General features: G+C 39.6%; 1 protein-coding gene and 1 long non-coding RNA gene across 9 annotated transcripts in view; one reads left to right on the top strand and one right to left on the bottom strand.

Moving 5' to 3' along the window:
* Positions 1 to 14,187, bottom strand: part of KAT6B (lysine acetyltransferase 6B) — an 86,506-nt gene that overhangs the window by 31,952 nt on the left and 40,367 nt on the right. For 6 of the 8 annotated variants that reach the window (XM_079975049.1, XM_079975052.1, XM_079975051.1 and 3 more), the window contains 6 exons: positions 11,308 to 12,239; positions 10,245 to 10,366; positions 9,684 to 9,799; positions 5,059 to 5,200; positions 3,897 to 4,058; positions 2,183 to 2,276 (listed from right to left, as the gene is read on the bottom strand). In XM_079975049.1, the coding sequence (XP_079831175.1) occupies positions 2,183 to 2,276; positions 3,897 to 4,058; positions 5,059 to 5,200; positions 9,684 to 9,799; positions 10,245 to 10,366; positions 11,308 to 12,239 (1,568 nt within the window). The remainder of the gene's footprint in view (positions 1 to 2,182; positions 2,277 to 3,896; positions 4,059 to 5,058; positions 5,201 to 9,683; positions 9,800 to 10,244; positions 10,367 to 11,307; positions 12,240 to 14,187) is intronic. The other 2 variants (XM_079975054.1, XM_079975056.1) reach the window with 2 other exon arrangements.
* The window catches only part of LOC307215850, a 49,722-nt gene that overhangs the window by 11,236 nt on the left and 24,299 nt on the right, over positions 1 to 14,187 (top strand). The window lies entirely within an intron of this gene.

The following is a 14,187-nucleotide window of genomic DNA, read 5'->3' as shown; positions in this document are numbered from 1 at the left end:
CCCTCCCCCCCCAAAAAAAAATATGCAAGCAGTCATGCTATTCCACTAGAGCATGGGTAGGCAAACTAAGGCTCAGGGGCCGGATCCGGCCCAATTGCCTTCTAAATCTGGCCCGCAGACAGTCTGGGAATCAGCGTGTTTTTACATGAGTAGAATGTGTCCTTTTAATTAAAATGTATCTCTGGGTTATTTGTGGGGCCTGCATGGTGTTTTTACATGAGTAGAATGTGTCCTTTTATTTAAAATGCATCTCTGGGTTATTTGTGGGGCATAGGAATTCGTTCATTCCCCCTCCCCAATATAGTCCAGCCCCCCACAAGGTCTGAGGGACAGTGGACAAGCCCCCTGCTGAAAAAGGGTGGGGCAAATAAAAAAAAGCATAAAACTTTGATTAGAACTCAAGATGTGCTTAAATATCCCCCTACCTCAATTACATTCTCAATTCATTCTTCACAATAGAAATTTTAAAGTAATTTTTCAGGTGGAGCAAGTAAATTTAAACAAATTTCATCTAAGCCTTTTCAATATGATGCAGATTATTGCTTTTCTTCTTTTATCTTTCTGGCCTTATCCCCTCTACCACAATTCAATGGTTGAAACCAACTGGGGGGAGCGGGGGGACAACCATCATCCCACCACAAGGATGTCACTATGAACAACATTCTGTCATAATGCATTGTCCCCATTGTGTTCTGTCACAGGAATGCAATGCTGCACAGCAGGGAGCCACTAGTCTGGAACCTTCTCCCCTTCCCAAACGTAGCTTGTGCCTTGGGCTGCACCAAAGCACGCTGGGGAAAAATATGTAGTTGTTCAGATCTCTGTGAATATCCCTTGTGAGAGAGCAGGGGGGGGGATGCTGAAGTCTTTATACCAATATGGCTGAAAACAACCCCAGGGAGTTCTAGGAAGGTAACACTATTCTCTATGGGAATCCTTCACATTCTGAGTGAAGAATTCACTGGACATCTAGATTTAAATAGATGCAGACACCTTGTCCTCCCAGTCAAGTGAAGCCAGAAAGATGCAAATTTCAGGAACCAGAAAAGCCTTGGAGAAGCTTGTCCTTCCGTCTCCCTTAAATGGGGGATCAGTGGGTGAGTGTGCTGAGGACACGCATCTCCCCGAAAATGTGTGCCTGCTGTGACAACAATCTGCCAATGCTTGCTGTGGCAGAAGATGCAGAGTGCTTGAAGGGATGGGGCAACCTGCTTCTATCACGAGCAGGAAGCATAACACATTAAGTATGAAGCATCACCAGCAATAACTCATGATGGGCAACTGCCAAGTAAGAAACCCTGTTGGCTGCTACCTCCCTTCTTAAGATTTATATTTCATCTGCATCTTAATCACCTTGTATGTTCCTCCACCAAAGAAAGCCAACCACATACAGTGCTATATGTTTACTGTGAAGCTTTAAAAATAATTGGGTACACTAACACATGGCTTCGAAAACCTGGCTTTCATAGCCTTTCTCCAAACTATAATTCAAAGTTCAGTTCAAAAAGTCAATGAAATCATTGAGCTGTGGCGCTTGCCTATTGAATTATACTATTTGTTTTATCAAATTTTTTTTACTGATACTGAAATATTATGAATAGCTCCAACATTTTTAAAATTATGTCAGATGGGCAACTGCATGATGAAGAATACAAGATATAAACCCTGAATACCAATTTATACATTGTGCAGCAAATAGTAGCTTTTACTTCAGAAGTGAGTTAATGACATTCTTTAAAAAAAGGAATAATAAATTGAAACATTACGCTCTCTCATCATAAGCATTGTTCAGCTAAAATGTACTCCATGTTAATAGACTGGGAAACTAAAGAATGCCTTGGACTAACACCTTCCTTTGCTTTAATCACAAATAATTGCTTCTCTTTGTACTAATGAGCAGCACAAAATGAATGCAATTTAGACAATTCATTCAGCGTAATAGCTCTGAGAGTTAATATTACTGCAGAGAGACACATTCTCAATTTCCTACAGTACAACAGAGGCACTGGATTTTTCACTTGAGGGAGCTTTTCTGCCACTACGCAAATAGAAATAGAAAGCCCATTATCTAGTGATAAAAAAACGAACAACAAACAGGTTAAATAAAGTTTTTATGTAGCTGTATCCTCATAACCACCATCAGCTCTCAGGGTTATGACTGTAAACAAAGCCGCTCACTTACTGAAATCAATGAGAAATCTTCCAAATCCTTGCCTTTGGTACTGGGGCATGATCATTATGCAGGAGACATTGTACTTCTGCTGGCAGAGCTTTTCCTGGGGGAAGGAGAAACAGATCAAGTATGTCAAAACACTGCTGAAGTGGGCAATTCCGTGCACCTGCCTCTGCCTTTGTAAAATAGCCCAGTAAGGTAAACAGGCAGCAGGTCAATACGAAAATAGAGTAAGCCCCTAGAAAGTAATGGCGCTGGTGAAGTATAACAGCAAATCAAATGTATCTTCCAAAAAGATTTATTTTACGAGATGGCACCTCAGAAATTAACAACAGAAAAATCCAAAAGGAACTGCATGAGTGAATTTCAAATCCAGGGAGTGGAAAAAAGGCATTTTTTCTCATGCAGCCCTGACTTTTGTGTGAGGAATGTACAAAAGGGAGATGATACCTACACGTCTGCTGAAGACAGCAGTTTGGATCATAAGTAATGGCCACGTTAAAATAACTTACTGCTTTTCGCCAGCATTTCATCTGTCTCTCAGCAAATACTTCTAACTGACAGAACTGTTTATCTAAAGTAATATTTGAAGCACATGCAGCTTTCATACAGTCAGGTGCATCCACCTTTGAATACCAAGTAAATTTCCATCAGAATATGGCACAGACCAGAAAGAAATATAATTTGATGTCTACAAAAACAGCAGAAGGAAAAATTAAACCAGCTGCTGAAAACAAAGGCAAACCCAGTAAGATGCTAGTGTAGTGGGATCTTCAGGGCAGTTATGTCTATTATGCAGGGTGCCTGGAAGGGTGCAGGAAGGTAAGAAGGAGGAGTCACGCTGGCAAAGACACCCCAGAACTCTCCTTGAAAGCCAGACCACATGTATGGGGAAACTAACAGGGATAACTCAAAATCTCAGTGCCTCTGCACCACTAACCACTATGCATCAACGGCTGCCAAAAGCCAAGACGGCTGCTTCTTTACAGGGAAATCCTCAAAATAAACTCCAGTGTAACTTAACTAAACCTCCTAGACTGTCTCACTTATTCAAGCTGTCTTTATATGCACCTTCTATCTTGTCTCCTCCTTTGCCATTCCTACACTAGGCAGGGCTGTGGCACTGGGACCACTTGAAACTGGCCCAACGCTCAGTGACAGGTCCCATTCCACAGTTTGAGAAACATTTAGAATAAACAAAGAGATACAAGACAGACACTGGAATTAAAACTTGGCGTGGGGAGAGCACTTGCTGACAAAACTACAAACTATTATTAAAAGATGAACATAGAGCAAATTATATATACATGACAATGTAGACACCGAGTATACAGGAGGTGGAATCTCAAGAGAAAATCTTCAGACTAAAGACCTTAAATTTTCACTAAACAACAATAAGAGAAAATTGTCATAAAAGGCATGATAAGATGCTATACTACCTGAGTAACAAAACAAGTAATAACTACAACAAAACTGGAAGTGCCAAACGAAACAGGAGATTTGTCACACCGATGGAAACATTCTAAAGTGAAAAAATATAGTAGAATGATAAATAAAGCCCAAGAGAGAATACTTGAGATCTTAAAATGATACTGGCATTGTATTTGTTTGTAATCGGAAAACAGTGTTTGCTTCCGGTTGATATTATTCATTCCAAATCAGCAGTGTTACTTCTTTGGCACAAAAGCAAGATATTCTCATGATATTAAGATCAATCTTTTACCTTGGAGAAGTATCCAACTAAGTGGCATCCTTTCTCATCATTCTTTGTGAGAACATAGAAAAGGAATGGCTCAACATCGTAATATAAGGTTTTGTGGTCCAGAAAGAGCTTTGCTAACAAGCAAAGATTTTGGCAGTAAATTTTGCTCACATTCCCATCAACCTGTGGAGGAGAAAATTTCCCATATTAATATTTAAGTATGGAAGTGGATCACTGCACATAATATTTAAAGTGAACAAAACCAGATTTTTCTCAGAATTTCAATATTATATTAAATATTAGATCATTAATATATTTTTTTACAAGTAACTTGTAAAACTTGTAAAATATACTTTTGATTTATGTATGGCATTTCAAAAGTTTGTTTCCTTCTAATTAAAGATACAAATTTGTGAACATATCATTAAAGATATGCTAAGCTGCTGGTTTTTGAAGGCGTTGTACCAGATGGAGGATAAAGCAAGTAACATTATTCTAAGTTTCTGAAGTGTTAAGTCCGCAAAGAGGAAGTTACTTTGGCATTATATACATACAGAAGTTGTTAGATACAAAAGCAAATACTATTTTCAGTGAAAAAAATGTTTCCAGATTAATTCTTCACAAGTTACATTTCTTTGATCCTAAATACATGGACAGAAAGATCAAAGGATGTAAAATAGCTGCTGCTCTTTATTCTGTGGAGGGAAGGTCGATACTTCCTTGTGTTCTTTCATAAGCATGCTTCTACATTCAACGAGTATCCTTCTTCCTCAATTTATCTTACTTGCTTTCCATCATTTACTTTGTATCTTACCATACAGTCTGATCCGTACAGCAATAGATTACACAATACAGAATTTCTTTTTACACAGACTACTGGTCTGAAGTTCCTACCACAATTCTTCTAAACTATAGAATTTCTGCTGGGGTTAAAACAGATTTTGAATAACAGTAGTCTTCCAGTGTTCTAACATAGTGGGACAGGTTTACTTGGGAAAACAGGAATCTTTCAGGAGAAGATGGAAAATCACACTAAAATTAAAAGTGTTAACTCATGGGAAATGGGCATCCTCTGGAGTTAAGCACAATGTGTGTGTGTGTGTGTGTGTGTGTGTGTATGTGTATGTGGTTGGGTGGGGGGAACAGGAGCATCCACATAAAATGCAGATAAAATGCTGTGTACCTCAAACACTGAAAGGTCCTTCCTCCTGTAGATTTCATTGGCTGGAGGATGAAACCAGCCACACTTCTTTGCGTGCCTTAGCAAAATATTTTTACTTTTCATATATTTAAGACAGAATTCACACAGGAAAAGCTTTGATAGTCTGTTAAGTTTAAAAATCAGAGCAGTTAGTATACAATTCTTTTTATTTTAAAATGCCAACATTCTTAGTCAACCAGGGCACTATATGTATTAAACAAGCAAATAAAAAAACAAACAAGCTTAAAGCATATCATACTTCTTAACAAGTTGTTTATTAAGAGGCTGGAGTCATAACAATTCTGTTGAGGTATTTCCAAGTGCCCATAAATTCTAGCTGGACTTGGGAGCAAATTTAATAATAATAATAATAATAATAATAATAATAATAATACCAGCTGTGAAGTCAAATCCCATCATAATATTGGAACATTATTATATGCATTGTGTAAACACATCAATGTGTTCTGAGTGAAGTTATTTACAGTATTCATAATTCAGCCTTTATCTAAATTAATGAACACCTGAATTGTTTTAAAAAATAAAACCTGCAATCAATACCCCCCCTACATTCCAACTTTTTAAATGACTTTTTATTAAGATTTTCCATAATACAGTTGCATTTACAAAAGATACCAAAAAAGAAGGTAAACAGAAAAAGGAAAGAAGGGGACAACTAAGATAAAGAGAAGACAGAAAAAGAGAAAAATAAAATAAGCAAGGCAACAGAAAAGAAATACTCTGATTTCCCATCTGCCAGTCACATAAAAGAGAATATGGTTATTTAAAAACTTTGGTCAATGCGAACATCTACCACTTTCTGTTAAACAATATTTCCTACCAGTTAAGGTGTCTCAGAATCATTTATTTCCTTTTCTCACAGAAAGCCCAAGACTAATTGTCATTCTTAATAAATGTTATTAATGTTATTTAACTTCTATTAATGTTATTTAACTTTTATTAATTCTCACCACCACTACTTCATATTGAATACTATAATTCTTCCTGTCCATGTCCACATTAAAATCTCTCCATTGTGCTCACACACTGAGCCGATATTCCATTTTTTTCTTGTTGTATATCCACTTGTTCATGTCCAATTCCATATGCTCAGTTCCCTTTCTTGTTATAGCCCATTTCCTGTTGTATTATTCCATTTTTGTTTCTCATTAGTTTGTGTCCAGTTCCATGTACAGTGGTACCTCGGGTTAAGTACTAACTCATTCCGGAGGTCCATTCTTAACCTGAAGCTGTTCCTAACCTGAAGCACCACTTTAGCTAATGGAGCCTCCCACTGCTGCTGCACCGCCGGAGTACGATTTCTGTTCTCATCCTGAAGCAAAGTTCTTAACCTGAGGTACTATTTCTGGGTTAGCGGAGTCTGTAACCTGAAGCGTATGTAACCCGAGGTACCACTGTATTCAGTTCCATTTCCTGCTGTATTCTATTTCCTGTTGTGTTTACAATGGTATTCTGATCTCCTCTAGGACCTTCCATTTTTTGTTTTTTCCAGTCTTTTTCCAGAGGCAATACCATAACTTTAATATCACCATTCTTTGAATTCACGCCAAATCTGCTAAAACTAAAGAAAGGCCAGGAGTGAAATCCCAAGGCTTTTTTTGCCTCTCAGCTCCATCAACACTACAGTGGTGCCTCGCAAGAATTAATCCGTTCCGCGAGTCTCTTCGTCTTGTGGTTTTTTCGTCTTGCGAAGCACGGCTATTAGCGGCTTAGCGGCTATTAGCGGCTATTAACGGCTTAGCGGCTTAGCGACTATTAACGGCTTAGCGGCTTTAAGAAAAAGGAAACAAACTCGCAAGAACTCGCAAGACGTTTCGTCTTGCGAAGCAAGCCCATAGGGAAATTCGTATTGCAGAACGACTCAAAAGACGGAAAACTCTTTCGTCTTGCGCGTTTTTCGTCTTGCGAGGCATTCGTCTTGCGAGGTACCACTGTATGTCCAGATATTTCTCTAAATCACCATTTGTAATCTTATCTTCTGCTTCTCCAAATTCTTGTATGGAGGTCATCTCCATTTTCATACGATGATGATTCCTTCAGTATGATTTCTTGATCGAGTCCTGCCAACTTTTCATCAGTTTGATCTGGAGCCTCTGCATATTCCCCTACCTTATATTCCTCTGGCTAACTTATTCCATTATTGTCTGACTTACTTTCTTGCTCTTCAACATTCACCTGATCATTCTTAATTGTTCAACCATCAACTACTGAACAATACCAACAGTCAATGGTTGGTGGCGGTTCCAAGATGACGATGGCTTAGCAAGCTGGCTTCGGAGCTCCGCAGATAGCAGGAATGTAATTAGTGTCAATTGCTACTCAACAGGAGGGGAGGAAATAGACATGCCCGAGTTGAATTCGCAGAATCATGCCCAACATCAAAATAACCAGGTGAGCCAAACGGAACAGCCGATTCCTCTAGACAATCATCTTCAGGAATCTGAGCACTCTGTAAATCCTTTGGAAGAGGATTTTCTCAGCTCCTATAGGAACCTCCTTCAGGAAGAGCAACAAACAGTCAACAAGAGGCTTGATCTTATGAGCCAGACATTGAAAGAGATTAAAGAATCAGAGGTAGAGACTGACAATAGACCCAATGGCCACAACAGAACGATAACTATAGAACTACAGGAGTACTGGACAAAGATGAGATACTTAGATGAGGAGGAGTCAGGAACTACGCCCAAGGAATCCCCGCTGGTGAGCAATTTGCAAATAAAAGGCCCAGTGAACACAAATGTGAGTACTTTATGTACAACGACTGAAATAATCGAACATCTGGATCATTCCACTAGCATCCATGTTGCCTCAAAAACTGGTAAACTCCGAGTGTACATTGGCCAGCAATTGACTAAGAGTAAATCACTGTAAAACAATTAAACTTCTCTCATGGAATGTAACAGGGTGGCCGAACAAGACCCAAGTCAGTGATTTCTGTTCCTATCTACAAACACATGCTATCATCTTTCTTCAAGAAATTTGGGCAAAAGAGGGCATCATGGTTGAATTACAGGGTTTTACAAGTTACACTCAACCTGCTCTTAAAACTGTAAAGTATGGAAGACCTAGCAGGGGGGCTGGCAGTGCTGGTGTCAACATCTCTTAATGTATCAATTCAACAGTGTCCCTCGCTGACCACCCCTAATTTTTTTAGTGTTGTCCCTTTCTGATAGTCTCTGGAGAAATACTTACTGTATCTGCGTGTACATACCTCCAGTAAAGTCTTGTGGGGAACTGAGCTCATATTGGGGTAAAACTTGACCAACTACTCAAAAGTATAGACTCTCTGTCTCCTAACCCTTGGCTTGTCTTGAGAGGAGACTTCAATGCCCAGATCAGCCTTGTTTCCCCACAAAATACAATATTATCTGGACTAAACTGGAAGGACAAACCCGAAATCTGTCAGAGGGTAGCAATGGACACCACCTCTAACCGCGCTGGGAAATATCTCTGTGAACTTATAATTAAGCATAACCATTTGTTATGAAATGGGCATGGTCAAGGGGATCAAGAGGGTTATTTTACTTTTATCTCCCCCAGAGGTTTTACTAGCACCATAGATTATATCCTAACATCCAATAATGTGCCAATTAACCGAGACACCTTTAGGATAATTCCCAGAGCTGAAAGTGACCACCTTCCACTTGAGTTATCTCTGACATCATTCGTTTCTCCTGCCTTCCCTAAATTATTGGATGAAACAGAATATCTGATACTTGGAAATAGGAAGTTAAAATGGAATGCATAGGTCCAAGAAAAAATGCCAGGCTGTAAGAGCACCACTGTGAGAAAAGTTTTTTAAAAAGAAAAGGAGGTGGTGGTAGAAGTCTCTCCGCCCCTCCAATTTTGTTTAACTTTTTCTCTTGACCCCTTCAAAAATGGGTGAAAATATAGACCATTCTTTGAACACTGAGGAACTGGGGCCCAATTACAGGCAAAAGTGGAGCATACATGATGGTGAGCACATTGATGGCAAGTGCTCGAGCCATCCCTTGACTCGATATTGTGAAATAGGAAGCTATTTATTATCAACATTACTGTTTGCAGGGCTTGTCATATTCTATCCATGGCAAAATAGTCTCAAAATGTTGAACTATGAAGATTAAAATTTTGGCACCAAGAAAAGTAACAAATTACATTTTACTAATATGTGGATTTTCTAATTGCGGACACTTTGAACACTGGTGAACTCTTAATTATTTATGATTATTTTTTATATGTTTTAAGAGAACTATCTCAAGCTCCATGTAGAAAGGAAGGGACATGCATGAAGTGATTTGGGGGCTAGCCTTTTTTTCCTTAGCCACAAAAGGGTGTGTACGAGGCATTCTGTAGCTAAACAGGCTTATCTGCAGCCAATATATATTTTAAATCTTTGATTTTTTGGCAGTGCCAAGCCGATTTTACAGCAACGTTCAATGATAATATGCAAGCTAGGAAAGAAAGAGAAGGGAAGTTATAAAGTTGTGGTTTCACTGCATGTCTGAATTTATGAGAAGCTTTGCAAATTAGTTGTAAAAGTAATCTTTTTTGGAGCTATGAGATGGTGTTTGTCATAAAACAGTTTATAGGTTCATTCTCCTTACCTTGCATATTCTTGTGGGTAAGGCGAGGAGTACCATGTTTGGATCTCATATTTCCCAAATTCTATCACTGAAGGGTAGCGTCCATTTGTTTCTCCACCATTTTTACAACCAATTTTCTATTAATCACAATTAAAGAACAAAAGTTTTGAAAGCGCAATAGAATTCTCCCCCCCCCATCACATTTCACTAGTAAGGCTATTTTGGGGGTATTACACTATTTTAGGTGTTAGGTGGAGAGACATCTGTTTACAGAGGAATGAAAAGTAGCACAAACTATCCACATCCTTAAAAAATAAGGACTTATATCAAGGCGCCCAAGTGCTGTGAAACTTATTCACTCTGCACCATGCCTGAAGCTATATAGAGAACTTCCCATTCAAGTTTGCTTTTACCCTAATGAGATATTTGGGTTCCAGATTAGATGTATACCATTATATACAAACTAGCCTTAATAAAAGGGGCATTAAGCAGAACTAAGCAGTCAGCACAATTTTCTCCTCATAACAAGCAACAAATTACCGGATCAGTACTGTTCACATAGCTGGCACCTGTGAACCTTACCTCCATTGCAAGTTCCTGGGCCTGCTTAAACATTTCCAAATCTTCTTCTGTAATAATATCCTTGCTTCCCACCAGAAACAGATCTGAGTTTTCTTGTTTGATGCTTATTTTGATTTCTGTACCTGTTGTTTAAAACCAGCAGAGAGTTTATTCACCACCATGATGCAACAAACACCTTTTGCAATCAAAATGTAGCTCCCAGTCCATTTTCTGAGCGACTAATGCTTTAAAATCCTGCTTCCCACTGATCTTTCCAGCTGACGTAGCAAATCTTTATTATTATAGTATCTACTAAAACATTTGCAGATTTATTTTAAATAAACACGGCCAGGACAAACAGCAGCATTTTCTTTCATGCCCTAAATTAGAATTTACACTCTACTCCTACCCAATTAAAAAAAGACATTTTGAATACAAAACTATATCAAACAACTGAGACAGCAGCATAGATTTCGCATATCCTAACCATATATCTGAACCTCTAAGAAAAAGAAAACAAGCTTTCAACACTAAAACAATCTTAGGCAAAACTATTTGAAACAGATTAGAAGAAACTAAGGCAAGGAATACAGACTTTTGTTTCTTCAAGAAAAAAAGGAAAGATTTATTTAAAAACTGGGAAGAGTAAATTTCACAGCAGTACAAATCCAGTGTTGTGTAGCAGATGGAATGTGTCATGGAAAAGCGATGGAGGAGAGGGAAATGAAGAGTTGAAATGGTCATCCTAATAAATGCCATCAGCACTATGGCCAGAGAAAGGGCAAGGGACAGCATGGAGTGGCTACCAATATGCTACTACAAAAGGCATAAAAGCAACATTATGAAGACATTGGGGTGGGGGGTGCTAGTGCCACTACATATGCAAAAACTGACAAACAAGGCGGTACAGCATTAGTTGGAAAAACAATTTGGAGATTTAGTCAGCATTAGTTACAAGGTCAAAGTTCATTGCTTTTGTATGAGAGTGAAGTCAGAAAAGAAGTAGCTGAGACCTGTGTGACAAAATAAGAATTTGGATTTGGACGGGACGCAGGTTTGGTTGGCGCTTTGACCTGTTGCTTACCATCATCCTGATCAGGTTTAATCCTTCCGTCTGCCAAGTTCCCCTTCCCTGGTGAGGGGGTCCCCATCTGAGGGGTCACTTTATACTTTAATCTGCCTAGAATCCTGCGCTTTTTAAGGAAGGTTGTTTGCTTGAAGTGACCAATTGCTTTAAAAGCACGTCCTCTAGACATACCCCATCCCGAGGCGGAGGCATGAGAAATAAACCTACTTCTAATCTCTTTCTTTCCATAGAAAGCAGTTTTAGACTTGGATGTGGAAGAAAATGCTGCTTTACGACGCAAACGCTTGGGCGGTGCATAACTCGGGTGCCCCTTTTTTCGAGAGTGTCCCTGAGTGGAATAAATATGAGAAAGTCCATCAAAGAGTCCCTTTAGCTGACTGTTATTAGGAAGGCTGCTAAAGGAGGGTACGCTTGACTGACTGGAGGAGCTTTGGGGAGAGTTAGAAGAGATGGAATTGCTGGATTTTTGTGAACTGGGGCTCTGACCAGAGATGGGGGTTGGGGGTGGAAGTGAAGAAGGTTTTAGCTTTTGTGTGGTACCTGTAGCCAACACATGAGAAGTACATGATTGTTTCTGAGAGGTCATTTTCCTTGGACGATAATGCTTTGAAAAGTCTATTATTTCACCTCGTGATCTGCGACCATCGGGTGACGGTGTAAAAAACTTAGTAAGGCCATCAATAAGCCCTTTGGTTTTCTTGTTAACGTTAAGTGTAGAGGCAGGTATGTAGGTGGAGGTGGTGGTGGTGATTTTGGTGGCGGTGGCACCAGGCCGGGTGGGGTCTGTAACAGCCAATCTGCTGCTTGAATCCTTCACAGATGCAGCATGACCAGATGAAGGTGTGGTACAGACTTTAGTCTTTTGACCCCTACCAGGTGACCCCCTTCCTGTGAATGCATTCATGGATCCTTCATCGCTGGTTACAGACCTAGCAAAAAATATGGAAAATTTTAAGAAGCAGTCAGCATTAACAAACCATAAAAATAAACGATAGCAACACTGCATATGAATTACTCGTGCTACTTTGCTTAAAATCTAAACAACATCCTAACAGCTAAATACTGCTGGTGAAGCCTCATCAAATATAGATAGATATACATATTAGTTCAAAACCATCAGAATTATATGATAGTGGCAAGACTAAAAGATGGTTGTCAGAGTGGTCTGGGGGTTAAAAGCTTTAACTAAGGCTTGTATTCACACCAACTAAGCCATCAACTTACTGGATGCTTTGGGGCAAGCCACATTCTCAATATTTGTCATAAAACAGTAAATATAATCAGCAGCTCCGCAGAGTTATTCTGAGGACAAGAAGCACAAAGGCTGTAAAGCACTCTGTCTATTAAATAAGAACTATAATAAGTGCAATTAACCAGTGCAGTTGCAACAACTGTGCTCAAACAGAAATACACATCTCCCCCGCATCTCCTCTCCTTCTTTAACTACAGTTAAAGAGACTGGTCAGCCTTAGGATTAACAACTGTAAAGGCAAACTATTATAGTCACTCATCACAGCCCTCTCTCACATGAGTTCAGTTGCTGGAAACATTCTAAAGCTCCAGCCAAGGAAACTGGTGTTGCTCCACTAATCTTATATGGAACAACTAGGAGCTGCCACCACAACTTTTACTTGCTCCATTCGCTAACCACCCACCATTTTGCCACTCATCAACCACCTGACCAAACACCTCCCCCACAGCTTGCCCCAAAGCTCACCCCAAAACCCCATCCCCTTCTCCCAGAGCTCATCCAAACAGCTCTTGTCTCACAGCTTATTAAATGTTTAATGGAGGAGGGTCCAAACTACTCTCTGAAGCACCTCTTTTAAATGTCACTCCTTCAGCAGCTCACCTGGGCTCCATCATTTAATGGAGGATGGGGATGTTTTAGACAAATGACTCCCCGAAGCATCCCCACCCTCCTTAAAAGTCATTGGAAGATGGTGGAAAGTGCTTCAGAGAACAGTTTGGCAAATCGCTCTCTGAGGCTCCCTCGTCCCATTCAATGTTGCTTCTTCCTCAGCAGCTTGCCTGGGCTGCTCACCATTTGCAACACTTGCTTCCTTGCCTGCCCGCCATACTCTTGTCACGCTGCAGTTGATGTGGCTATTTATTGTCAGCTACGTGAACTACAGTGGGACCTTTACAAAAGTATTCACATAAAGCTGTAAAAGAGGAAAAGCGGGGAGGTACAACAGAAATGGCTAAACCTTGCAGAAAACAAAAACTCCAGAGAGAGAAAGCTCACTGAAGTGCTTTTTTTCCCTTTAAAAAAAAATATGTTTAGGTGTACTCTCATTTTCCTACTCATATTGAAATACTGCCCCTCAGTGAGGCCAAACTTAAATTCACAAAATGTTTAAGGGCATGCGTACCCCCTGAAAAAAGCACTAGATACTGCATTTGGTTTCGGTTATTCATCCCTCCCTTCAAGGCATTTGCAGATAGCCAAAATCTTCTGTGAGCAAAAGTGCATGAGTTTCTAGATTAAATATTCCTGAATATTTTTGCACAGATTGTAGAACCGATATGTGACACTGCACAGATGACCATGCAGTAGAACATTTCCAAAATGCAGCTGTCCTGTTAAGACAGGGTCTAAATGGGTCAAAGTGTGTTTCAGGTTTTGGTCAAAGAAATCCCTACAGAAAGGGAATATGCATTCCTTAGGCTCAATATACAGTTAATGGACTCTAGCCTCACTAATTTCAATGGTCTCCTTGACTATATGCTGCACTGCATTACAACAGTAAAGCTTCTGCCTTTTGAAGGCTGTTACAACTATAACATGATCCCAGGAGATCCAAGCCTTATGCTACAAAAGCTTCAAGATACTTGACTGCTTCAAAGTCAGCAACTGTAAAAATGACATTCCAA

This window comes from Podarcis cretensis, assembly GCF_951804945.1.
Source record: "Podarcis cretensis genome assembly, chromosome: 5".
In the NCBI taxonomy this organism is placed as follows: domain Eukaryota; kingdom Metazoa; phylum Chordata; class Lepidosauria; order Squamata; family Lacertidae; genus Podarcis; species Podarcis cretensis.
This window is presented reverse-complemented; position numbering and strand designations above follow the sequence as displayed.